General features: G+C 33.0%; 1 protein-coding gene across 4 annotated transcripts in view; it reads left to right on the forward strand.

Moving 5' to 3' along the window:
- The window catches only part of LOC118187279 (uncharacterized), a 39,428-nt gene extending 12,457 nt beyond the window's left edge, over window positions 1–26,971 (forward strand). For 2 of the 4 annotated variants that reach the window (XM_085827110.1, XM_085827111.1), the window contains exons 2-6: window positions 2,351–2,418; window positions 8,593–8,724; window positions 13,703–13,809; window positions 16,372–16,595; window positions 26,811–26,971. In XM_085827110.1, the coding sequence (XP_085683236.1) occupies window positions 8,676–8,724; window positions 13,703–13,809; window positions 16,372–16,595; window positions 26,811–26,853 (423 nt within the window). In that variant the 5' untranslated portion in view covers window positions 2,351–2,418; window positions 8,593–8,675 and the 3' untranslated portion in view covers window positions 26,854–26,971. Of the gene's footprint in view, window positions 1–2,313; window positions 2,419–8,592; window positions 8,725–13,702; window positions 13,810–16,371; window positions 16,596–26,810 lie in introns of those variants that run through there. The other 2 variants (XR_015044118.1, XR_015044117.1) reach the window with 2 other exon arrangements.
- The last annotated feature ends 625 nt before the right edge of the window (window positions 26,972–27,596 follow it).

The raw sequence follows: 27,596 nt of genomic DNA on the forward strand, positions 1-27,596 counted from the left end.
AATGAACCTAATGCTTCTTGATATTTTGTCTTCGACACAGGTGGTGAAGATGCTATGTCATCAAGATTTTCACTCAATATTCCTGGAGTCTTGATAGGTTTACATTCATCCATTTCAAAGTTTTTTAAGATTTTAGTTATATAGTTTTCTTGACTGAGTATAAGTTTTCCAGATTCTTGCCGGATGTCTATTCCTAAAAATTTTTGTGTTTGAGTGACTTCTCGTAATGTGAACAATTTAGATAGTTGAGAGATTATGTCATTTATCTCAGAATTTGAATTTCCAATCACCATTAAGTCATCCACATATACTGCTATGATAAAATATTTGATCTTATCTTTATAAATATAAACACACGGATCTGACTTTAGTTAAATTCTTTTCTTTAAGAATTTTACATAATTCATCATACGAGCATTTTCCCGATTGTGGTAATCCATATATACTTTTGTTTACAAGATATACTTTGTTCGGATCTGATATAAAGCCAGGTGGTTGTTCCATGTAAATTGGTTTATCCAAGTACCTATTTAAATATGCAGTTTTTAACGTCGAAAAATCTTATTTTGTAGTTTTTGTAAACTGCAATCGATAGTAATGTTCTAAAGGTTGCAAGTCTCATTACTGGGCTAAATCCATCTTCATAATCAATTCCTTTTCTTTGATTAAATCCAGTCGCTACTAGTCTTGCTTTGTAAATTGTTTCTAAATTACCCTTTTCATCCCTTTTTGAGAATATCCAGCGGTTTTTAATAACTTTCTTATCGATAGGTCTTTCAACTAATTCCCAGACTTCATTAGCCTCCATTGAACTCGATTCTTCTGTCATTGCTTGTAGCCAGAATTCACTTTCAGCAGATTCTATAGCTTCATCATATGTCTTAGGTAATCCTTCATTTGTATTGTATACTACATAATCTTTTAATTTTTCTGGGGGCTTCGTAATTCACGCTAGTCTTTTCTGTACAGGATTTCCATGATTATCATTTCCAGGTTCTTCATTTATTTGCGGATACTCGGCTTTTCCAATGAATTGTTATCATCGTGTTCATCATCACTATTGGATGGCAAACAAATACTATCAACAGAGTGTCACACAAGCATAATTGGAGCACACAAAAAGTTCTTTAACATCTTATAATTAGCAAAATGACTTCTTCTATGTAGCTGTTTATATATTTAGGCATTCATGCAAGGAGAAGAATATAAATGCATTTAATGCAGAAAAAAAGTGTTACTGAACTAAAATCACAAAATGGATTAATGCTAATTAGTACCCTCTTTGGATGACTAATTAATTTTAAGGTTGACAGGCCAAATGTTTCTATACTGTTAGATTTAATATAACTGTAAAAACAATTGAAAAATGGAAGGAAGGAAATTTTCATGAATAGATAATATGCATTATAGTGAAATTTATGCAGTTTCTTCCAATTAAAAATCAAGGGACAAAAAATAATTTTTAATGTAAGTGTAATCCCTAAGTAGATAGTCAATCTCGATGACTTAAAATTTCTGAAGTTTGATTATGGAAATCACTTGAAATGGTAGGAGAGGGATGCTTTCATGGAGGACGTTTTAAGGGAAAACTGGCTTGTGTACATCTTACACTTCGGAAAAACCATTCAGCCAACCCATTCGCAGGGTTCCAACCTCTGACTGAACTACCAGTGTTGAGCAATGCTTTACCACTTGGCCGCTAGTAAGCCAAATGACTGAAAAAGACCAGATTTATTGTGATCATGACGTTTTTTTGGCACCTTTCCTCTTTTCCCCCCCCCCCTCGTCTTTTTGTTTGATTTTGAATTAACTGTAAGTTATACTGTCATATATTCAACTGGTAACGCAGTTCGTGTTAGAAAGCAGTAGAATGTCATATTCTCATGGTTTTTTCTTATTTGGAAAATTTTTATTTTACTATGAGTTTTGCTTTTTTGGTATTTCAAACAATGCTAAGTTAATGTCTTGAAATCAGATTCAAACTTTAACGATATAGACAATTCTCCACTAGTGATATATGGAATGACCTTCATTATAAGTTATCTTTCGCTTACTAATTTTCAGTTTGCTATGCTTTATGAAATGTATTGTGCCATTCCCTGCTGATTACCAATTTATACATTAGTTTATTTATTATTTTTAACTGTTTCTAGTAAAAATTCACAAAATTGTAGGAAATAAACTGAACATAAATTATTGGTTTCATATTTTAAATTAGTTTATGATTAATTTATCTTAAATCTTCAATTAAATATGACTTGATGTACTGATACATGAATTTCTTGATAACAATATCATAAAATACTTTTATAGGTAAAGAAGTGCAAAATAGTGTTTTTTTTTTTTAAAGCAAACCCGGTGGTTGCAAAAATCTTTACTGCGCATTCTTTCACCAGAAAGCTAGGCCGGGAGTTACAGGTAAGTTAATAATTTTACTTGCTCGTTTCTATATTTATCTTCAATGTAGGTATCATGTATATTTGTACTTATTAACAAAGTATTTTCATCTAATTGTTAATCTTAACAATAAGATGAAACTACTTTGTTAATAAATTATTGTAATTGATACTTTGTTATTAAGTTAATTAAATTATTGTTAATCTTAACAATAAGATAAATCATTTCTGTACATGAACTTTGTTTGAAAAATGCCCATTATTTAAATTGAATTATTTAAGATAGGAAAGTCTTTCATATAGTCTTGGAATTTAAATGAATGTTGCATTTAAAAATTACTGTAGTTTTGAGCTTTTCATCGCATTTATGTTTTCTTTTGATGCCGCTTTATGACCGCTTCACACTGAAACAGATAACAACTTATGCTTGTTCAGAGTGGTTCTTAGTACAAGAGTATCTTTGCTATGTGCACAAATGTAGGTTATATACAAGTATCCAACTGAATGTATCAATCACTTTTAACTTTTGTAATGATCAGATATGGATAAAATTAGCAGACCTGTACCTTCATATAAAGACTGAATATCGGTTGATCTTTAGATTATGGTAACTTGGCGAAAATTTGGCGACCAACTCCCCTACAGCAACCCTCTATTTTTTTTTCCCGCCGCCATCTTGTCTTCACGAAGTAAAGACGTGTTTCTTTTCTTTTTATCTACTGAACACTTCTTCCAACAATCTGCTAGCCGAATTACACTTATGCTAGAAATTTTATCAAACAAAACTGCTTAATCATGACAAATATTCACTGCAAAATTGGGAAAAAGTGAACAATACCATACTCCTTACGCGTTTTTCAAAATAACACATACACATAAACCATGTACACGTCGACTTATTTTTACTTAAAAAAACATCTCAGAATTACACAAAAATGGCATTGCATACACTCTTCACTATATCCATGTACACTGCTTTTTTCTCATAAATTAGAAAAATTTCACGAAAATACATGACAATTTTCTGAATCTTTAAACCCAGTAAAAAGAACATATATGAAATTACCTGAACGCGAAAAAGTATATACCCTTTCCAAATATGAACATTTCCACATATAAAATAAATAAAATATCCAAAAACTTTTACCTCTAAATCATCTATTATATTGTAAACGTCACCAACGAATTCATACCGCAAGCATTACAAATACTTAGTGTCAAATATTTAAATTATTTCCATGCACGTTTACTTCAACTAAAACGTATACCAAATTCCTACAAACATAAAATTCACAAAATAACTATAATTTAATTAAAATATCACTAAGCCATGTACACATCAACCTATTTTTACTTAAAGAAAACATCCCAGAATTGCACAAAAATGGCGTTGCGCACACTCTTTACCGTATCCATATACACTGCTTTTTTCTCATAAATTTGAAAAATTTCACAAAAATGCATGAAAATTTTCTGAATCTTTAAACCCGTTAAAAAGAACATATATGAAATTACCTAATAACGAAAAAGTATATACCCTTTCCAAATATGAACATTTCCATGTATAAAATATATGAAATATCCAAAAACTTTTACCTCTAAATTATCTATTATATTATAAACGTCACCAACAAATTCATACCGCAAACATTACAAATACTTAGAGTCAAATATTTAAATTATTTCCATGCATGTTTACTTCAACTAAAACGTATACCAAATTCCTACAAACATAAAATTCACAAAATAACTATCATTTAATTAAAATATAATTAAATTCAAAAACACTACTTAAAATATAAATAAGCACATACATTAAATTAATAAAAATTAGCTTACAATCCTAATTACTTTAAACTAAATCATTGCTAATAACAATTTTCCCAATAATACCAAATTACTTTACTTCCACCTTACATTTAGAACAATGCATAAAAATAATATCCTCAAATAATTAAAAATACTAACTTACCTAATCTTCTTCAGAATCTTGCTTACATGGTGGTGTATTCAATACAATTATTGAACGATTTTTTCTGCGAATTTTTCCTCCACACTTCCTCCGCTAAATAAAAAGCAAAATTCTCTTTATCACAATGCCTCGGAATGGCGCTTTTTATAGCACTCCATGTGCCCTCTATTGTATTGATATGTGCACCTGTTTCCGGATCTTTAAAATAATATTTGTGGTTCACAGCAAGATGTTTAAAACCTTCATCTTCCAAACATTCATACGATTTTTCACTTTAGACAGCGCCATACAATCCCAAAATTATTCAATCCTACTTCACACAACACACAATGAAGCTTAATACAAAATAATATACAGCCACAGATATTTTTCCAAATTCTCCCCTTTTCCGATTAAAGAACCTTAATTCGTCCATTAATATCACATGACATATCCCATGATCTCTCATTTCCCTCACACAAAATAATGCGTAATCGGAACTGAGTACTGCTCACATTATTACCAAAGTCCCAGGTAGTAACCTTTATCGCCTCCAAAATGTCGCCAAACTACCAGTTACCATATTCTAAAGATCAGCCTGAATATCTTATAAATTTGGACACCTTTTAAAAAATCATATATAATCAGCAAGTTAATGCATTTCATTTCAGTGTGATTTTCGTCTAAAGATTTTATATGAAGGCATGTGTTTTTTAAAGCGTAACTTGTAATTAATTAAAAATTTTTGCTAATATATAACAGTTTATCATTAACAATGGTGTAATTATCGGTACTTTTCTGTTATCAAGACTGGATTCAGAAGTGTATATATATGCACATGTGCATGTATGTGTGCACAGATACAAAGCCTAAAGTAATACAGGGTGGTACATGCACATATACATACATACATGAAACATATCCGTACATGCATACATACATAAATTTCTTGACCCGGTCCTGATAACAGAACAGCATATAAATCTCCCATCTTGTTTTTTTCTCAACTACCAATCTGCACCTCGAATTAAAACATAAAAGTCGAAAACAGATATGTTTAATTAATATAGAAATGTAGCTGAACTTGACATCTGTACGAATGTCCGAGTGCTTAAGACCGTTAAGTAGTGGGATTTCAAACTTGGGATCATTCTCAGGCATGCAGACGTACAGCTATTGAGGCCCAGGACGGGAAATCCTCCTTATTGAAATGATTACCATACAAAATGTCAACTGAAATATAAAATTAGTATTTATTTAATAATTCAAATAAATTAATTAATTCAAATTAATTAATTCAAATAAATTAATTGATTTGGAAAACAAAAAATCTTAAGACTAAAGAAAAGATGAACGTGCATCTAGCAGACAAACATATATTTAAAAGATGGTATTATTTTGCCATTTTTGATGTTTTAGAAAATTATTTTTAATTTTCTCTGTATAAAAAAGCTAAAACTACTTTTTGCGAGCTTTGAATTCTTAAAATATTTTTATAGCTTCATCAAAATTAACGTTTTTAGCTACTGCATTTTCAGTAGAGTGTGACAAACCATTAAGTCTTACATTGCTCATTATTGATCGAGCATAAATTTTAATCAACTTAAAAAAGCTTCTTTTGAAAGAAGCAGCTGAAACAAACACTGTGAAAAAAGTCTTTAATGCCAAATACAAGCTTTGAAAATTCACTTCCACAATAAAGTTTAATGTTTTAAATACACCACTTTGTCCTTTTTTATATTCCCATGTAATAGGTACATATTCTTAAAAACTTAATGGTTCTTCAGTGTCCCTCCTGGCTCAGAGGTCTGGACATTCCGCTATCTGTCTCTGTATGCTCCTGCACAAAGGCATCCCTTCCCTTAGTTTCATCTGCTTATAGAATTGTTTAAACTTCTCAGGCCTGATTGTGTGCTTTGTTGTATTCAAATAGCTAATCTAAACTGTCCAATGCTGAGAACTCCAAAAATTATTGCAAACTTTGAATTTCCTTGCAGATACAAATTTTTAATTTTGTAATTTTGCATAAAAGGTTTAGTTATTATTATAAGTAAGTCAAATGTTATAGTAAAAAGTGCTGAGCTAATAAATAGTAATGTCTATAAGGAATATATAGTAAATTCGTTCATAGGGATAAACTTTTGTAGACCATCTCTAAATGCAGCAAATATGTCTTGGAGGATAAACTAATATTGGCACTGAATGTCAGTTCCCTAAGCTTAGCACACTTTTACTTAGGGCTAAAATCAACTACAACTCTTGGTTATCTTATTACAGAGGCTTCAAAGTATTATTGTTTTGCATTACAATTTTGATGTAATTACTATCATGAATGTCGATAGATTCATCTGAAAATTGTGAAGTCAGTCATATTAGATTTAAAACGGTTAAAATCAGTGAAATGCTTCATTATGATTAATAGTGATTACTTCATCCAGAGATGAAAATTTAAAAATTGTTTTTCATTAGTGATGTAATTGGCCATTTCCTGTCCATTAAATCATCCTGCAGTATTTTAGGAATAATTCCGTGTATCCTAGGTTTTGATTTATTTACAAATAAAAGTTACTTTTGAGACCAATACCTGTGAATTTCAGATTTTATGTAACATCTAAACAACTTAAAAATGAATTCTTTGAAATCTTGTCTCTTAAAAATGCTCTAAAAAATTAAATAGAATGATAGGAAGGGTTTCATATAAACAACTTAAAAAATTTTATCAGCCAGTATTATCTTAATATAGTAAATTAAAAAAGAAAAAAAAAAAAAAATAGAAGAAAAATAATTGTAATGGTGTCAAAGCACCTTTAAAGCCATTATAGTTTATGAAGGCACAAGCATGTACTTATGACAGTGCAAGGCTTTTCATAAAAGTTCGAATGGTTTTATGCAAATTCATTTTTATGTGAAGGTGATGTGGATTTGTTTCTTCCCTCCTGAATTAGTAAAGCAAAATTGAGAAATAAGTTGAATAATTCTCCTTCAGGATTAATATGTCTGCTCCCTTATAATTTTTTCAAATTATAAATTTTTCTCCATAAGGCTACAGGCACTTTTTCACGCAGAGATGCCCACACAATATTCTGTCTTTTTGAACAGTGGTTGACATGCAACAAGGTGTGAGCATTTTTATGATGGAGTATCATTAAATGAAGTGGTCCCATTTATTGTGCAATCTTGGGTATTATTTATGCTGGATATTTTGTAAAATTGTGCTTCAAAGCCTTTTCTCAGGATATGCTAATGGTCTATATGCAAAAGCAGTAGTGCAAAAGCAAAAATAATTAAATGTTGATCAGGGCTGAGATTTGCAACAGAAAAATTCAAAATGTTTTGAATTCTTGATTTTCATTTGCCGAGTTAGGTTTCGAGACAAACTCATCTGTCAATTTTGATAAATTTCAAACAGATAAAATTTTTACCGTACAATTCTGATAATCCATGATTGTTTAATATCCAAGTGCTTTATCTACATTCCGTCTTGAATATTACCAAACAAAATCCTTATTATCGGATTTAAAGAAAGTTTAGTGCTGCATATTCTATAGAAATATTAGGTTATTTTGAAGCAAGAGACGTCAAAAATATGCAATCCCTTCACTGGGACTCAAACCTTTACTTCTCGAATATGCACCAAATGTGCTACCGTTGCACCACAAAAGCATACTAGAAGGAGGGAGACAGTACTGTATAATACTACATTAAGTCTTGGTTATGCTACAGCATTAAATACATCATTGTTATTACATAGAAAGAAACGTTTGTGATACTGCATTTGATTGTAAATTCTGTACAAATATTGCTAAGGCTTAAATTCAATCAGAGCCTGCCGAAGTCTTAACTTTTTCATTTCTCAGTTTTCATAACTCATAGTCCCAGATAAGGTGAGATCTGGTGTTTTTGTTTATTATTGCATTATGTGTCATTTGTTTAACTTGAACTAAAAAAATCTATTTACACAGCACCATAGAAACACGTTTGTTTCATCTTATAGGATTGTTTGAACCCCTCAAACCTGATTGTGAATTTCACTTCCTGTTAGTGGCAAAAGCTGGAAATAGTCTTGTCATCCCATTGAAATTGTTTTGCTATTAAACATGACTGACTGCAATTATCTTTTGAGCATTATTTTAGTTATGTGTATATCTGCATTTTATGTTGATCATTTTTACTTCTTTGAGGATTATTATATCAAGATTTAGCAGTCTATGTATAAATATACTTAATTATGCATTTATTTTTCAGTTAAGTCGCTCAAGGAAAAGTTATCAGAATCTAGAGAAGAAACTAAGGCTTCCAATGTTAATGGGAAGAATTTATCTCTTCACATGCAGGCTGAACAACCTGACAGCTGTAGCAAAACAGATGTTGGTGAAAGTGAGCTTTTTTCATATTTCTAAAATGCATGAGTACAAGAGCAAAATTTTTCTTGAAAAGTGCAGGTTTATACACAGTATGCATCGTAACACTGTAAAACTAAAATTTAGAGTAGATGGTCTATTTAATAGAATTTTGGCATTATATGTTTATTAGCTTTTAATATGCATGTGCTTAATTTGAAAATCAGCTTACTGATTTTGGAATAGGTATAATAACTATGTTGCATAAGACCTTGTCATTATTTTAAGACAACAAATTGTTGTCGGGAACTAAATCGATGTATCTCTCTAATTTCAAGATCCTTAATATTTAGATAAAAGTGCTTAAGGCAAAGGAAAGCATTTTAATTGTAGAAAAATTATAAATAAAATTAACCTTTAGGATGTTAAGTAATAATATGTTTGTACTTCAAATCTGATGTTAAATTATATATCTTCTACCTAAGATACTTAATTCAACTTGTGCTATAAAACATTTTATCATGAATTATGCCATTATGAATTTAATTTTTATTTTAATGAACAGACAATTTAAATACTAAGTACTTTTACATTTTACCTTAAAATGTTAAAATGTACAAAAATAAAATCATTCAGTTTAAATTAAAAACAAGTTCCAAAGATGAAATGAATTATACTAGAATGCAAAATAACACATGTTCACTGGTCATTTTTAAACTAAAACTGAAGTAATATTTCCATCACGGGAATTCCAAAATGTAGTTTCGATATCATGATAAAACTAAAACAAATAAAGGAAATTTGTAAACAAATTGATATGTAGTTTCCTTCAAGCTAATGCTTATTACATATTGCAAATGGCTGCAAACTCAGTATTAAAATGCAATCTGATTATTTATTAAAAGCATGTAATAATCTTATGAATAAATATGAGACAACAATCAAGACCACACATTAATTACAGTAATCTTCTCCAACTTGCATATCATTCAATTTACATCAATGTACATAACTTAGCAGTTTCATGAGGGCACAAAAGCCATATATTCAAACTGAGACCAGCTGTTAAGAAATAAGGATCCCATAAACAATTTTTCTTTCTTCTTGCATTCAAAGAATATCCGAGAGCTTACTTTAATTACTTGTTTTTTACCGTTTGTATTCTTTGTTAATTTACTCCTGAAATGTATTCGAAATGAAATACAGTCAAAAGTCGTTAATCCGGACTCATCGGGACTTCGGCGATTCCGGTTTGTTGATTTTTCCGGATTATAGATCATCAGTTTAAATCTGGTAAGATGGCATGCAGAAATTACAAAATTAAAAATATGAAATTGTAATTTATGAAATAAAGAACAATTATGATCTAAAGGGTATCAAAATTTACAAAAGAAAAAGCGTAATATTTATTTGTTTACTTTATTAAAGATTTCTTTCGATGTAAGTTGCTTCATTTCATGTGATAATACTTTCTCTTTAATTCTATTAAACAGACATAATTTCTTGTTTAGTTACAAACTTCCGCTGTTCAAGTCCTATAATTGCTGTGTTGAGAAACCGACTAATTTGTCAATCGAAATGTTTTCGTTTTCAATAACCTCTGGGTAACTTTCTTCACTATCAGAAGCGAATTATAATGATGAAGAACCCGATTTAAATCATATCAAAGACGGAGTACATCGAGATGAAATACTACACTTAGTAAGGAATTATAAGCCAAATAAAATAAAAACATCTGCTCTGAAGATAAGGATAGTGCTGACAGATCAACTTCCAATCCGCAGCGTGAATTTGATAAACAGATTTCGGATTTCAAAACATACTTTCGCTTTGTAGATACAAATTGCATATTAGTAAATATATATTGGAAATTCTATTTGACATAATCGAAAGTTCAAGCTTACTTTTATGAAATTGCTCTAACAGTCTGCAAAAAATAATAAGCCGGATCCAATTCGAAGATTAAGGAACAATGCAATCTGCAACATTAACTGAATTAGATAATTTTAGCATAGCTTATACCTCCGTTACACATTAAACGCACATGCGTACAAACATATTCGCAGCCGTAAAGGTCTTAGGCGCACTCTTAAACACCTGTGCGCATGCGTGAACGCGACGCGTGCGCAGAAAGTTTGTAGCTTTGATGTCCGGATTATGGGTGTCCGAATTAACGACTTTTCACTGTACCAAATACATCTATAAAACTACAGTTGACTGAGAAGAAAAGTTGAAAATAATTTGTCCATATGAAAGTTATCTATTCCAATACTAAATAGGATAGTGAAGTATAAAATATGGAAAGGCTATCATGAAATGTGCCCAAATGAAGAAGAGGACAATCATACCAAAAAAGATTGGGCAGAATTACAGTGGTTGAGAAATTGTTGTGTAACTAGATTGAGGCTATAATAGAGAAGCAGGTATCGTTGAAATTTTTTTATTATCCAAGAGAATGGGTAAGTTCATGTATAAAGATTTACATGAATTGGTTGACATCAAAAAACCTACTGGTTCGAGAATGTTAGCAACTGTATCCATTCTGAAATATAACTACAAGGTCATCCCAAAGGAAAATTTGTATGATCACACTGTCTACTACAGACATAGTTGTGACATGCCAGCTCGCACCATTATGATGATAATAACTCAAATGATTCCGACTATACTTCAATATGGAGATGGGTAAAACTTGTTAAAGAATGGCATTGTTTCTCGCCAACACTCACCTCCACTGCTGACTATCTCACTCTAAATCCAAATTTGCTATTATTAGAAGCCAATGCAGCCTTTGTTTTCTAAAACATGAATTCTAGAAGAAACTAAGTTAAATCTTCATTTTAAAGAATTCAAATCGATCAAAGCATTTCCCGATAGTTGGCATAATAATATCCGTGATTTAATCTATCAATCTCGAAAAACGTATGTAGTCAAACTACTTTGTATTTTGTTTTTATAATAAGTTTGACATCATAAGTAATGAGTAATTTTGAAAAACTTTTTAATGCTACTTAATATAGCAGAAAAATTTTATTACCACTACTCAATTTAGAAATAATATTTTTAAATTGCTGAAAAGTTAATAAAATTAACGAAACTGCTACATTCATGATGAATTCTTTAAAGTCACTAATTTGAACTAAAATGCAAATCACAAGATTGGCTGAAACTCGAATTGACAGTTTGGCATCATTCTTTTTACTTGAGTAAATGACGAAACACCTTTGCATTTATTAATTATTTTTTTAATGAATGGCAGGTGGTTTATTAACTTTCATTTAAAAAAATTACGTTTCTATATTTCATGATTAAAATTCAATTGACTTTAAAAATACTATTAGAAGATAATATACTATATAGATATATGCATATATTTTAAATTTAAATAGCTTTGCTTGAAGCTTTCTGCTCAGTATTTACTAGTGATAAATATCTACTTTCTGCCAGCCCCTGCGAAAGCTTAGCAGATCATCTGATTTGCACATTAATAATTTGGGAATCTTATTAACAATTTTGCATTATTGTAAAATACATATTTTATTTATTATAATAATATTGTTCTAATTTTTAAAGGAATATTTGAGACAATTGTGTTTGTAAAAAGAAAAAGAAAGGAAGTGGCATTATGTTTGAGTTTCAATAATTAAGTTGATTCAAATATATTCTTCCCCATTTCCTCATTTGGTTAATCTTCGGATTATGGTAACTTGGTGATTTTTTGGCGAAAATTTGGTGACCAACACTGCTACAGCAACCTGCTAGTTTTTTTGGGGGGACACCATTTTGTTTTCACGAAGTAAAGGCTTTTTTTTACTCAAAATTTTTTTCCAACAATCTGCTAGGCGAATTACGCTTATGCTAGAACTTTTATGGAACAAAAGTGCTTAATCATGATGAAGATTAGGTGCGAAATTGGGAGAAAGTGCAGAATCGCCCACTGCTTGCCACGTTTTTAAGAATTGCACATACACTGTATCCATGTACACGTCAACCCATTTTCACTTAAAAAAAATCATCCAGAATTGCACAAAAATGGCATTGCGCTCACTCTTGACTTTATCCATGTATACTGCTAAAGTCCTAGCTAGTAACATTTATCGCCTTACCAAAATGTCGCAAAACTACCTGTTACCATATTCCAAAGATCAGCTCCTCATTTCGTCAGGATGCTCGCTCATTCTAAAAACTGGCCAGATTTGAGTGGCAAGCTGTTTAGTGTAAGTTATAGAAATAATTTTAACTGTATGAGTGTTTGAATTAAGGTGGACGGCCTGCCATCCAGTTTATCACTTCGCTAATAGCTTCTTCCTTACATAAGAGTTCCTTGCAAAACTTAAGGTAAACTTAATTGGTGGTAGGTTCAGATTCTGAATACCTATTAGTAGATACCTGCCTCTGTTAAAGCTTGGTTATATATTGCACTTGCAAAGTTTTAAAGCCAAGTTTGTGTTGACAGCCATGTCGCAGGGACTGGCAATATTGCCTTTTACAGTTTTTAATGTAAGCTTCGCATGTGGTGAGGTAGAATAAATTTAAAGCAATATCTGTGTCTGTGTGTATTTGCTTATACAGCAAGTTTCATGATGAAAACTTCGTCGTTAGTAAACTGTATATGAGATGGTTAACATTAGATCAAGTTCAAGATACATGTTAAAAATTGACTAAATCTGAATTTTAATTTCCATATTTAGAAATATTGTGTAAGTGTTTACCTGAAATTTTTATAAATTTGCAGGTGAAATAAATGCATATTTTTCAAATTTAATACTTTTACTGTAATCAAGATTTGTGCTTATGGTAAATAATTGCACCTTGAATTAAAAATGTAATAACTATATGCTAATACCTGAATCACTGATAATTTAAACATTTTTTAAAAATATGTTTTCGAAATGCAATAAAAATGAAAATTTTTTATGAATTTATCAAGCAATTGAGTATATATATCGTAATTTTAAGGAAATGCGTTTTATGCATTATTCATTCGGGAAAATATTTATGCATTATATTTTTAGGGGAAGCTGAAAACGTGGATCCTGAATCAGAGGAGCTCCGTCGTTTAAGCTTATCAAGCGATATGACAAATGTCTCAACGTACTCGTACGAGAATAATAAAATAAAGGTATGTCATATCTTTAATGTCTCATTCTATTTTTTGACTTTCATACACAACTCTGACCACAGTCGACAGGGGAAACTTATTTTTCAACTTACCTACGTAACTTTACCATACATACTGTTTATATTTATTTTTTTGTTTATTGAATATAGATTGTGATTTAGACAGGTCTGTATTTTGTTGGTAATATGCAGTTTTTTAAACTGATATTCTTATATTTTATCAGAAAATTTATTTAATGTCCTATTTTTAGTTTTTCTTACAATATCCACAGCACACAAATATCTCCGGAGCTCAAGACTGCGAAACTAGCAAGTCTATGCGTAGCATTCAAATGAAATATGCCAATAAAATCACCTGAGATTATATACATATCTGAGTGATGTGCTAACCAATAGAAAGAGATCATTTTTATTTCACGTATATTTGCTGTAAATTGTAATAAGCCCAGCTCATACACGCTATTGCGCAAGGAAACAACTGAAAATTCCCTCGCCCCTACTAGTAAAATGAAAAGCTTTTGTGTAAACGGTAGAGCAATTAATCCCTTGAGGAAATACCTTATCAGCCACATAAGCTATACCACAGAATTTGAATTGGACTCCCTTTCATATTCTTTGTCCATACTCGAAAATCTATCTTTTCACAACAGCCTGAATCTTTCACTGTCAGGCACAGAAATTCAAAAGGTAATGGTCAATAAAGTACATTCCATACACTATTAAGCAATAAAGATGCATAAATATTCATAGATACATGTGTTATTACAAAACAGATATCTACCTAAAGAAAAAATAAATGACAGGAGACGTATTTTACAAGTATTTATGTCATGTATTGGTACTGGAATTTTGATTAATGCAATTTGACATAAAAACGGACTTTTTCTGGAATGATATGCTGATACCTGAAATTTATGAAATAGTATGCCGAGAAAAAAATTTTTATACCAATTAAACAATTTCTAAATTACAACGTTTAAAAGGAAGGACTAGTTCTCAATCGAGAGTCCCATGCCCCCCAAAATCACTAAATGAATTACTAATTTACCTCCACATTTTTTTTAATGTCTTCTATGAATGACCACGTGTGAAATACTTATAAATGTATTAAATATTTCTAATATGCTCGTTAATATAATAATATCAAAATACTTGTTATACATATAATGTTAATGTAAGTGTTAAATATACAAATCTACTTGAATGTACTTAACACGTTGTTATTTAATGAACAACCATGTGCTAAATATTTGCAAGTGTATTATATATTTACTAGAAAGCTCGGTGGTCATACAAAATGACCCCCATTTAAGATATTATGAATTGTAATTAAAATGATTTGTGCAAAGGTGTCTGCTAATTTAAACAGAATTACCCAGGGCAGGTGGCGAGGACGCCCCTTTGCTTACTGCCCCACGGGGTTTCCTCCTTCTACTTGCTTAATTGCTTAGAGTGCAATGAAGGAAACCACTGGCCGTACATTTCTTAACAGCCACCGCTAGCCCAATAAATAAAGGTGATTTAAATAATGAAATGTTAATTCACATGCCAAAGATCTCTTTGTACACAACATTTCTTGTGTAGATCTTTCCATCAGTTATAAACTCGCCTTGTAGAGGACCATCCATTATTTTTAATTTTACGTCCGATCTTTCATGAACTCTTGAACAGGCAACATAAAGTTGACAGTGTCCAAATGCAGGCTCAGGTAAAAAATGCCAACACGCTTAAGCATTTTGCCCTGAGACTTACTGATGGACATAGCAAAGGCAAGTTTTACATTAAATTGTCTGCGTCTCAGTTGAAACGGCAACCCTGTGCTGTGGCAACTTCACCCCATTGGCTAGTACAATAACACAAGCAATCAATAAACTAGCGGCGACAAACAGACACTTAAGCTGTATATATATATGGGGTGAAGTAACATCATCTCCTCCGAAACGGCTGGCTCCCGGGCTTAACAAAGCGCACTGTTGGATTCTGCAGGTCTGGGGCACGCCATTTTGAGCATTCGCGTGTTCTTGGGACTTTAATTAGCCGAGATTTTAATTATGAACTAATTCCCTACATTATCCACTTTCTTGGGTTTTTGCCTATTAGAGGGATTTGGCTACGTGCCAAATTCTTTTTTCTCGAATATCTACGGAAAAACGCCGAGTTGAAATTCGAGATGCATATCCTCGAATTCCAAAAGTTTCTCCGAATCCATCGATACCGCTCTCATCTTTTTACGACTTTAATCTGCCGAGATATTATTAAAAACTGCGGAAATGGTAATTTCCGCACTCATTTTTTCAAGTGGCTACAATAAACTATCGACAATACACACCTTAGCCGCTTATATATGTAAAAGATAATATAATTGTTAGTATAATAATATTAATATACGTGTTGAATATGTACAAATCTGCTTGAATGTGGTCATTCAATCAATAACCACGTGTTAAGTACTTTCAAGCTGATTAACCTGTGTTAAACACACGACAACTTCAAACGGTTAATTTTATCAATTTTCTCTTGAAAGCGTATATTGTATTATAAGGTATTTCTCCCATTTTCCTAGCGTGCCTCCTGGTGTTGTGGTTCTGCATACTGGACCGTTATTCCAGAGTTTCGTGGTTCGATTCCCGGCGAAGGCGTTGCTAATTTTTCATCTTTCCTGCTTCCAAAAAAAATACCTAATGTCACTACTGTGGCACCTGAACTAAAAGGGTCAAGGATGATGATTAACCATACCCAGGATTTGGCGTCTGGGTTTCCTAAAATCCCCAGTTGGCCATCAAAAAGGTGAGTATATAAGGTATTTCTTCCACTTTCCTAGCACGCCTTCATGGTGTAGTGGTTCTGCATGCTGGGCTGGAATTCCAGAGGTTCGTGGTTCGATTCTCCGCGAAGGCGGTTGCTAATTATCATCTTTCCTGCTTTAAAAAAATCCTAATGTCTCTACGGTATTTATTTCATCACTTATAATATCTGAAATTTAGAGTGTATAGGAAGAAACCAAAAATTATTTAAGAATTAATAAATGTATGGCTTAAATCAAGAAATATGAGGAAGGACGTAATCGTAGCGTACCAACAAATAATAAGAAATCAGTTTTTTTCCTAATACATATTTATCGGCATACTACTAAGTCAAATTAAGGTAGTAATCAAAACAAATAAAATAAAATATTTTTTTATTACGACTAAACGGGCTTCTTCTTCTTCTTCTTCTTTTTTTTTTTTTTTTTTTTTTTTTTGTATATTACCTTTATTTATTCAATATAATGTTCTTCGCGTTTGAACCATAAAATTCAATTCAACAGTAATATCACAAAATATTTAAAACAGCATATCTTTAGAATTTTCGATACACAGTCTCGCAGGCTGGAGAAAAAAAAAATTTGTTTTTAAGGGGGGGAGGGTAGGGGGTACAGTGTTGTCATTGCTCGCTTTGAAATTGTTGAGTTTCTTAATCAAAAACTCATAAATGTTTTTAAAAATATGAAATAGATAATAAAATAAATTCCAAATATGGGGGGCTTCGTGAGGCCCATATTCAGGTGGAGACGTTATTCAAAATTGGATGGATATAGGTACCGTTGTTTTATCACAATGCGAAAAACTTACATACATTTATGTTGCTTCTACATTATTTAATTTTTTTAAATATAATACAGTGTAAGGATTGTGTTAATTTTAGTAACAGTTAAATTTTGAGTTAAACTTCCTTTCCTATCGATTCTTAATTTCAACTTACCACTTCTGGCCAGAACATAGTTTTAGAATCACGTCTGAATGTTAATGAGGAAGGACGGTATATAACCGCGAAGTTAGAATTTTGATAACTTCGCCTATATATCTTTAGTTAAGATTAGTTTAGTTTAATTCTTAGTTTTTTAAGTTTAAGCCCAAGTGTTGGCTTTATTGTACAACTCCAAGACGGAGTTCTATTACACTTGATTGGGATACTAGAGGGTTATTTTACCCTTTTATCTTGTTGTTTCCTGTCACACGAACTCAAGCGATTATTCGCTTGTCAGTTCTTAAGATTTCTCACTTTCAACAGTAACTTGGAATTACTCAGTGGAGAATCCTACAACAGGACTCTAATATTTGTGGTAATAATTTAAAAATGATTCGCCGTCTATATTGAATCAATGCAAAATGCCAAAACGAAATTAATAGAACTTCTGGGCAAATTTCACCTTTGGACTAATAATCTTTTGTGTATTTCCAAAAGATAGACGTAAAGGAAATCTTTCATTTGCATATTGTTCGGAGTTGTATAGAAAAAGGCGCTTTGTTTGTACTGGAAAAGATTCTTCCAAAGTACTAGTTTCTTTCAAAATGCCTGCATTTCAACCACATGATTTTCAGAACTAACTCTTTGACACATAGATTCCGTAAGGGTAAAAATCAGATATTTTAATAGTTTAAGTACAATTCAACACCTTCATTGTCTTCCACGATGCCACTTTGTCATAAACTCAAAATTTTATTATAAAGTTACAACCGTACCAAGCAAGCATAAGTCACGCATTTAGCACAGTACAACATTTAGACTACATATGCTGTGGTAATGACACCTAATTAGCAATTAAATATCATCAGTTAAACAAATAGAGCATAAAATTAACATATTATAGACAAAGTTATTGCATAGACGTGGAGCATGTGTTTTTAAGGAATTTATTCAACTTGATTGTAACGATTTGATATAATTGTAAAGCTGATGTTCAGATGTTTGTATCACGAAAAATATACACGATATATTTATAGATATTGCATTGAAGAGTTAGGTCATTTTAAAAGCAGGAGATGTGAAAAATGAGCAATGCTATTATAAGGTATTTTTTTCCTCGTTTTGCATGTCTTCGTGGTGTAACGGTTAGCACTTTCGGCGCATATTCTAGAGGTCAAGGTTTGAGTCCAGATGAGGGTACTACTCATTTTTCGTGTTTCCGACTTCGAAAATCCTAATGACTCTACACTTTTCCCAGGATTTAAACCTGGACCTCTGGATTACGCACAGAGTGTGCTGTCATTACACCAGGAAAGTATGCAGAAAGGAGGGAGAAAATACATAGTTCTTAAAAGGCGACTCAGGATTAGAGGGCCTATTGCCAAGTCCTGGTGAAGAAGAATCCTACTCCTCTACCCTTTAAATCGGGCCCCACTGTAGAGTTTCTAGGCTTTTTTGAAGTAGGAGATATTAAGAATGAACCATGCCGTCGCCGGAACTCGAACCTGGACCTCTCGAATACGCGCCGAGTGTGCTGCCATTACACCACGAAGGAATGCAGAAAGGAGGGAGAAAATATCTATGAGTTTACCTTGAGTTTGGTTTATGTGGTGGGATTCCTTATTTTGTGTGGAACTTAGAGGCGACCCAAATACGATCGTAAAGTCTATTTTTAGACCAGGTGGATCGGGTCCTATTCCTCTCATTTGTAACCTTATTGCATAAGAAACCATTATTTCGAGAACCGAGTACACATATAGCTGTGTCCTTAATGCCTTTTTGCTGACTAATCGCAAACTTTTAATAGAATGACTTTTAATAGAAAATATAATTTGTTTCTTACACTTTTGCTTAAGTGTAAGAAACAAATTATATTTTCTATTAAAAGACTTTTTTAAATTTTAAATGTAGTAATTACGTACTAATTTTATAATTTGTAATAAACAATTCCAGAAAATCTAGTTGAAAAAAAGTTAAAAAGATTTTAAATTAATTTTCACCAATAGAATTTTCGATTTTCCATTTCCTCGTGGTTATGGTTCCAATTACCTCAGATCATAGACCTTGTATTGTTCAAATATTCCTTAAAACGTAAATTAAGTAAAAGTAAATTTAAGGGAGAGATCTTAATTTTTAAAATGTACTTTAAATTTGGATACCAAATTTAGATTAAAAAATTCCCCATGTTTTTGTCTCGTTAGTTTCTAAGTAAATTAAGATGTGAAACGTTGGCATTTTAATTTAGATTCGATTTCTTACCAAATGAAATACTGCTTGAGTGTTTTCGCTATGGTAAATTCCCAAGTGCTGTTTTAAAGTATCTGCATTGCCCGGAAACCCCAGAAATACGAGAGACTATATTTTGCTAATTTGTATTTATTCATGAGAACATGCAGGTTGGGATCTAAAAACACTGCAAAACCCTGGACCCTCGATTATACAGGGTGAACTAAAAGTCGTGCTCAAGACTTTCAAAAGTCTTGAAAAATTTTAAAATGGATATTAATGGCAAAATTTTTCAGTAACAGCCCTATACTATTAAAACTAATATATCAATAGAAATTTCAGTTGCAATTTAAGCTGTTAACTTGAAAAATAGTTTTCTTGAGGCAAAATGATCATGAATTTTTTGAAGAAGAACGAATGTTGAGCATCATTTCGCATTGCATTGTAACGAAAAATTTATTACATCATTTTAAGAGACCGTGCTAATTTCCATGAACCTAAACAAGATGATGATTTTTCGCTTGATCTGTTTTCAAGAAACTAGATATGTTAAACTTTTGAAGCGAAGTTCCATTTGTCTTTTCTGAGTCCAAGTTTGGTTTATGTGATTAGGGAAAAGCCTCGAAAGCTATCTGCCTAAGGGGAGTGATGCCTTCGTGAAGGATTTTCTAAGGTGAACTGGCTCGTATACACATGGGAAAAACCACTAAACTCCCATGCAGCCAGCCCGTTTGAATGATTCGACCCTCGGACTGAACTACCAGTGTCCAGCGACTTTACCGCTCGGCCGCTGGTGGGCCTCTCAGTTCAGGCATAATGAAAGAAGTCAGGAATAAAGCATTGCAATCATAAACAAACAATATGAAAACAATAGCATCTGAATCAAATTTATATTTTACCAAGTGATTGCCAATAATTAATTTTTTTCTTTTTCGGGAAAAGTCATCTCCATCTTGCACCAAGCAAACGGTTTTTAAAGCATAAACTGTAACTGAAATTTTAAATGATGCATATACTTGTAATAGCATAAGAGTGTCATTCCTTAAAATGATTTTCCAGTGATATCCTTTTCGGAATTTCCACTCAAAAGTTTGACGCATGCGACTTTTGAAAATTTCGATAAGTTCTCCACTGTAACCATAATTGTGAGAGATCTAAAGTTTTAAATCATCGGAATCTTGAATCATACCAACAAATAATAGTATCTGAAATTTTATGTAGATTGAGTGACCGGATAGGCAGTTAGGAATTCATATATCGAGGAACTTTTTTATGACCATCCTATACTTGTAACAGTATACAGGTGCCATCCACTAAAATGGTTTGCCATTAACATCCATTCTGGAATTTTCATTGAAACGCTCGATATATGCAATTTTTGGAGAACCGGGCAACAAGGCCTCCACCAAATGTGAAACCGGGGCAGTCAAACTGCTCGGACAGAATTCAGGGACGGCAAAATTCTTAGACTTTGGAGAAGTAACTAGCTACAAAATTTAGGGATGGAAAATTTTTATGATGTAAGAGAAGCACTGGGCAGGTGACAGGTGATGGAAAACTGGTTCACCTGGCAGCTACCAGAGGTAAGCAGGTGTATGCTCCTCGTCCCTCACTATACAGTGCTTATCGAAGAGTTAAAGGAGTTGGATGAGAAACATGGCCTTACAAGGGTTAGGTGCTGTAAATATAACAGAGAACATAAAGTATAAAAGTAATAAAATAAATAAATAGCACAATATAAAGTATATAAGTAAAAAAGACTTAAAAAAATAAGTAGTGAAATGGGAAAGAGACAGCTGAGCAAGAGAAAGCCTTATATGGACCTGGCAGATGTACTGTCCCAAGGCTGTAATCATGATAATTAGTCTGACATATCTTATGCACAGTCACACGATTTAGTGTAATAGAGCGTCTGTGAGTCGTTGAAGCACTGGCGTAGGTGAGTGGCATTGGTGAGAGGGCATTGATAGACTGGTGGTCTGGGGAGCCTTCTGCTCCGCAGACGCAGGTTGCATTTTCAGAAATGCCAAAGTGAAGGACATAAATATGAAACGGTCCGTGAGAAAGTAAGGAAGAAATCGAATGTACGTCTTCCGGTAAGTCCCCTTCTTCTTGCCATTTTAGGGTAGCTTTTTGAAGGAGCTCCTTTTTCAGGTAAGAGGGAAGTGCCAGAATATTGATTTCCTCTACGTTTATGTTGCTACTTGCCTCTTTGACAAGTTTGTCGGCTGCTTCATTGCCTATCAGACCTGCGTGTGCTCTGACCCATACTAGTGTATGTGTATGGGCATTGCTTTGCAGAAGATGCTGTATGTTGAGTAGAGAGGAGTGGTTATGATTTATGACTGCCAGAAGAGTGAACATACTGTCTGAGTAAATAGTGGTGAAGGAGGGGGTGAAGCCAGAGCGTATTCAATAGCCCCTGTTGTGCCTAATGCTTCTGCCTGGAAAACACTGTTCCAGGATTGTAGATAACCTTTCCAAGCATGAATTATATGTGCGCCATCGAAATGTACAAAGGCGCTGCCTACTCCATCGGAGGTCTTGGAGCCACCTGTAAAGATGGTAAGGTCTGCTTCTTGTATGTATTGATGGTGCCGATTGCTGTTTCTCCACAGGTCTCAACATGTAAGCACAAGCCCTCCCGCCCTGGGTGCGTGAGCGTGGGGTTGATAGGGCATTCATACTCTACTGGGCTGAATGTTATGTTATGAAAACTGGCATCCCGTCTTAGCTGAATGATCCTGGTATAGGCAGCTTCCTGTTCTGCTCGAATATAAAGAGGAATCAGTCCTGCGAGGACAATGACGGCATTAGTGGTTGCTGTCCTGTATGCCTTGTGCAGGTTAAGAGCAAACGGCCGTTGGATAGCGAGCAGTTGTTTTTGTAATCGGCCCCTCATTAGCTGAGCCCAAATGATATCTGCATAAAGGATGAACTTCTCAATAAAAGTGGTGTAAAGAATTTTGTAGGGGTTTTGTCCCCATGTCGTGCCTTGAAATTGGCGAGCCTTCCGTGCAATAGCTTCAGTTTTAGTTCTTAAGTAATGCAAGTGTGGGATCCATGTCAGACCTTTATCCCAAGAATTTTAATTCTGGGATGATCTTGATGCTCTTCCTCTCAAGCATGATGCACGGTTTTCGTGTGGGGTTAGTAAGCGGCATAGGAATTATCAAGGCAGTTGACGTCTGCAGAAATCTTGAGTTTTAGATTATGACACAGGGCTGTAAACTGACTGCAGATGTTTGTGCTTCTTTGCTCTAGTTCGTCCTTTCACGAGAAATGCCACATCGTTAGCATATGCAATAAGGTGTACATACTCTGGCCATTTAGCAGCTAAAATAGAATTAAAAGTTGTGTTCCAAAGTATAGGGCCCGCACATGAAACCTGGGGGCAGCCTCGTTGTTATACTTTGGTTGTTATACCTTGGCTGTGGGCCTAAAGTGTGGTCTGAGGTAATTGGCAAATGTATGATAAAGGTTTGTGGGCCATTCTGAGCGCTTGCTTGATGGCAGGCCACCAAATCATGTTGAAGGCACTTTTGAGATCGATTGAGAGGAAGGCTGTGTGGAGCTGTTGCGTCGTGTTGAATTCAATGTTGCGGCATATCTCCTCCAGAGCTTGTAGTGTACAGTCTTGGTCGAAAACCATATTGAATTGGGCTGATGAAGTTGGTGACTTGAAAGTGGTAAGCAAGACATTGTACTAAGAGTTTTTCGTGCACCTTACCTAAAGCTCTAGAAGTAGACAGATGGGACGTAGGAAGCATGGGTCCTGTGGTTCTGTGTGTTTTTTAAGGAAGAAAACCACTTGACCTGTTTTGAAAGATTGATTTAGGGAACAGTTGGTGTTTAAACAGCCCTTTAAAATATTGCAGGAAGAACGAGGGACGAGAGCTATATGCTGAGCTAACATATGCTAATATATTGAGAATATTAAAATCCAAACCATCAAGAGGCCGGTGCTTTTTCCTTAGGTAACTTGCAGAAAACTTGTCGAATCTCCTGGTATGTAAAGGAGATGCCATCTCGTGTTAACGGAGTAGAGATATCCTCTCTGATAGTTTTCTGCATACAGCTTAGGTAAGATGCCAAATGGATACGTATTTTCAGTACAAAATTTCCTCCAGCTATTTGTCTTGGTGGTAAGGATGTTGCGCTTATAATTAGCCCTTTCTTATCTGTAAACGGAGAGAATATGGGCCTTTTTTGGAATCTTCAGTTGTTTTGGCAATTCCTCTTCGTAGAGCTCGTGATTTCTGTCTCTGTTGGCGTAAATTTCTTGACCACCATAGGACCTCTTGGAATTTTTTTACCGTTCTGCTTGGGAGTGTAAAGTCGCAGCACCGCTGCAAAATTTTTATGAGACTCTGTGTGAAAGTATCAAGCTGCATTTGGTTGGAGCAACTTTGCAGGCGTGATTCTTCAGTGGTAAGAGTTTCAGACAGAAGTCTTTTAAGAATGTGTAGTTTGCTGCCATGTAGTCTGTAACGCTATAAGATGATAGTTGAAATGACTGTGTTGATGTGAAAGTGGACAAATTTGTGGTCAGAGCAGCTTTCTGTGTCTACTACTTCACATTTTTGAATTAAGGAAATTGCATTGTTTGTAGTAATGGTGAGATCCGGCCAGCCTTTGCTATAGATATTGCTGAAAGTTGAAGGAGCGTCTATGGCGTTATGAATGTAAAGATTGCAACAAGATCCTGAGTAGTATATAAAATGTCTTTTCTTGCACATCTTGACATGAGTTTTTTGAGTGTCTTTTCTAGCACAATTTTTTTCCCGAGGGCTGAGTGTGTTTGGTTATCGAGTTGTCTGGTTGAAAGTTTTTTTTCAAGCGAGCGAGAAGGGATAAGAGATGTGGGGAATGCATGGTTAGTGAAATGAATTGAGGTGGGGGTTTTTGCCGGGGAGTGAATATTCAGAGAAGGAGAGAGTTAATTATTTGAGAATGTATTTAAAAAAAAAGCACTTGAATGCATTAGATAAAATGCTGATTAGTGTCTTTTTTGAAAACAAAGTTCGGAGGATGCGTATATTTTAGATTCAGTGAAAGGATTAATTGTGAGATGTTATTAGATCAACCTTTACTGGTGTGTGACGATGCATGATGGAGGCCAAAGAAAGTGAAGGGATTATTTTTGTATAAAAAGACGTTATCAACTGATATCAGATTCAAGCGGAGAGTGAAAAAATAAGTAGAATTGCAAAACAAAGAGTAAGATAGAAAGACCTTTTTTAATTAAGGATATACAGTCAAAAGTTGTTAATCCGGACTCGTCGGGACTTCGGCGATTCCGGATTATAGATCATCAGTTTAAATCTGGTAATATGGCATGCAGAAATTACAAAATTAAAAATATGAAACCGTAATTTATGAAATAAAGAACAATTATGATCTAAAAAGTATTAAAATTTACAAAAAGAAAAAGCTTAATATTTATTTGTTTACTTTATTAAACATTTCTTTCAATGTAAGTTGTTTAAGTTGCTTCATTTCATGTGATAATACTTTCTCTTTAATTCTATTAAACAGACATAATTTCTTGTTTAGTTACAAAGTTCCGCTCTTCAAGTCCTATAATTGCTGTGTCGAGAATACCGACTAATTTGTCAATCGAAATTTTTTCGTTTCCAATAACCTCTGTTACTTTCTTCACTATCGGAAGCGAATTATAATGACGAGAAACTTGTTTTAAGTCATATCAAAGACGGAGTACATCGAGATGAAATACTACATTTAGTAAGGAATTATAAGACAAATAAAATAAAAAATCTGCCTTGAAGATAAGGATAGTGCTGACAGATCAACTTCCAATTCATTGCGCGCCGCGGCGTTCCCCCCGCCGAGCAGCGTGAAAGTGATAAACAGATTTCGAAACATACTTTCACTTTAGTACATTATACTACATTTTTTTTTCATACTCACATACCTTTACATATTAGCAAATATATATCGGAAATTCTATTTGATATAATCGAAAGTTCAAGCTTGCTTTTATAAAATTGCTCTAACAGTCTGCAAAAGATAGAATTAGATAATTTTAGCTTAGCTTATACCGTCTGTTATACATTAAACGCGCATGTGTAAACGTTTTATGTGCACGCATATTCGCAGCCGTAAAGGTCTTACGCGCACACATAAACGCCCATGCGACACATGCGCAAAAAGTTTGTAGCTTTGAGGTCTGGATTATAGATCATTCCGGATTATGGGTGTCCGAATTAACGACTTTTGACTTCAGTATCTGATTATAATAATTTTCATTCCTACTTCCCTATACCTTGAATTTCACTCTTATTATTGTCCACTGCTAAAGCATTTAATGCATCTATAACTGCAATTTGTGTCGTCTTATACAGTATGCAAGTTATAACCTTTCCGTTTGTACTACCATGAGCAATGATCTTCGTAATTACTGTATTGCGTTGCATATTCCACCCCACCCAGCTTTATAAACAGATTCTGAAAATTTAAAAAATATTTGCATAATTTTCCCCTTTTTAATGCATTCAGAAAAGGAACACCTTAAGATTTTAAAATGGATTTATCGACATAATGATTGTTTTCGTCATACTAACAAAGCCAAATTTTTGCACACTAAAGGCCTCGTTGAACCTTTCTCTTCTAATTGTTGAATATTATGTCAGCCTAATACAAAAAATGATCTATGATACTGAAAGCAAATACCAACTGCCATTCACTGTGCAATTTTGCCATATCAGCAGCATATTCACCTTTTCTAATTATTTATGTATGATCTGAGGCCTAAGAAGTTGCAAGAACAACAATGAGAATGAGAGAAATTCAAATTATAGAGAATGCTGGTTAAATTTAAAAAGTGATTGAATGAGGTAGCTTGTTGTAATGAGACGGATCATTGTAATCCAATTTTTTAAAGAATTTAAGCTGTTCTTAATTACTCAAGATATTATAAAGAAATATGATTATAAGTACATGTTTAAAACATCTATTAACATTATTTTTATAAGCTTTTTTTTAAGAGCATGATTATGATTTTAAAAGAAATGTTTTTTCTTTATTTAGGAGACGTTTACATGTGCAAAGAGGAAAAACCATTCATTTTTAACAAGCAGTCGAAACGAATTTTTATGAAATGTTATATTGTGTTATTTTTTAATTAATTCTTTTTTCAGGTTTTTGTGTAAAGTTTATGAATTAAGTAATAAATTATTTTTACTTCTGTATTTTAATTAGCATATTATTTGTTTCATAGTGTTTCACAATAAAATTATAAATTCAATAAACTTTCTTAACATGCTGTAATATATATATATATAGGGCATAAAGTTTGTTTTCTGTTGTCATATGTATATCTCACAATTTTGTATGCAAATCTCTAAATTTTTAAAAACTAGGAATACTTTGTTACTTTATACTAAATGGTCAATATTAAAAGATTTATTACATATGTTTGTAAAAAATTACAGGTAAAATTAAAATGCATTAAATTTTAAGCCAAACTGAAGTATTAATTTTTTAAACAAATCTGTTAAAGGCATAATTGTCTTAAGTATTAAAAATTTTAATGGAAGCAAGGTTTTACAAATTAAGGTTATTTGGTGAAGTTTTATGCTTATTCAAAAAGCATGACATTAGGTTTTTAATGAGAGACTTTTATCTATTAATTCAAAGGAAATTATTTGAAGGTAAGGTAAAAAAGTTATACATTTACCATCTATCATTCAAACAATAGCAGACTGTTGACAAACACTGAGTGCAGATAAGAATAAAAAGATTAGTTGGACATTGTAATTCAAGCGTATAAACAAAATTTTGAATTCCTTGTAGTAACAAAAGGATTTCATTGCT

This window comes from Stegodyphus dumicola, chromosome 11, assembly GCF_044657685.1.
Source record: "Stegodyphus dumicola isolate Sdum_Otavi_A_Nest chromosome 11, ASM4465768v1".
NCBI classification, from domain to species: Eukaryota; Metazoa; Arthropoda; class Arachnida; order Araneae; family Eresidae; genus Stegodyphus; species Stegodyphus dumicola.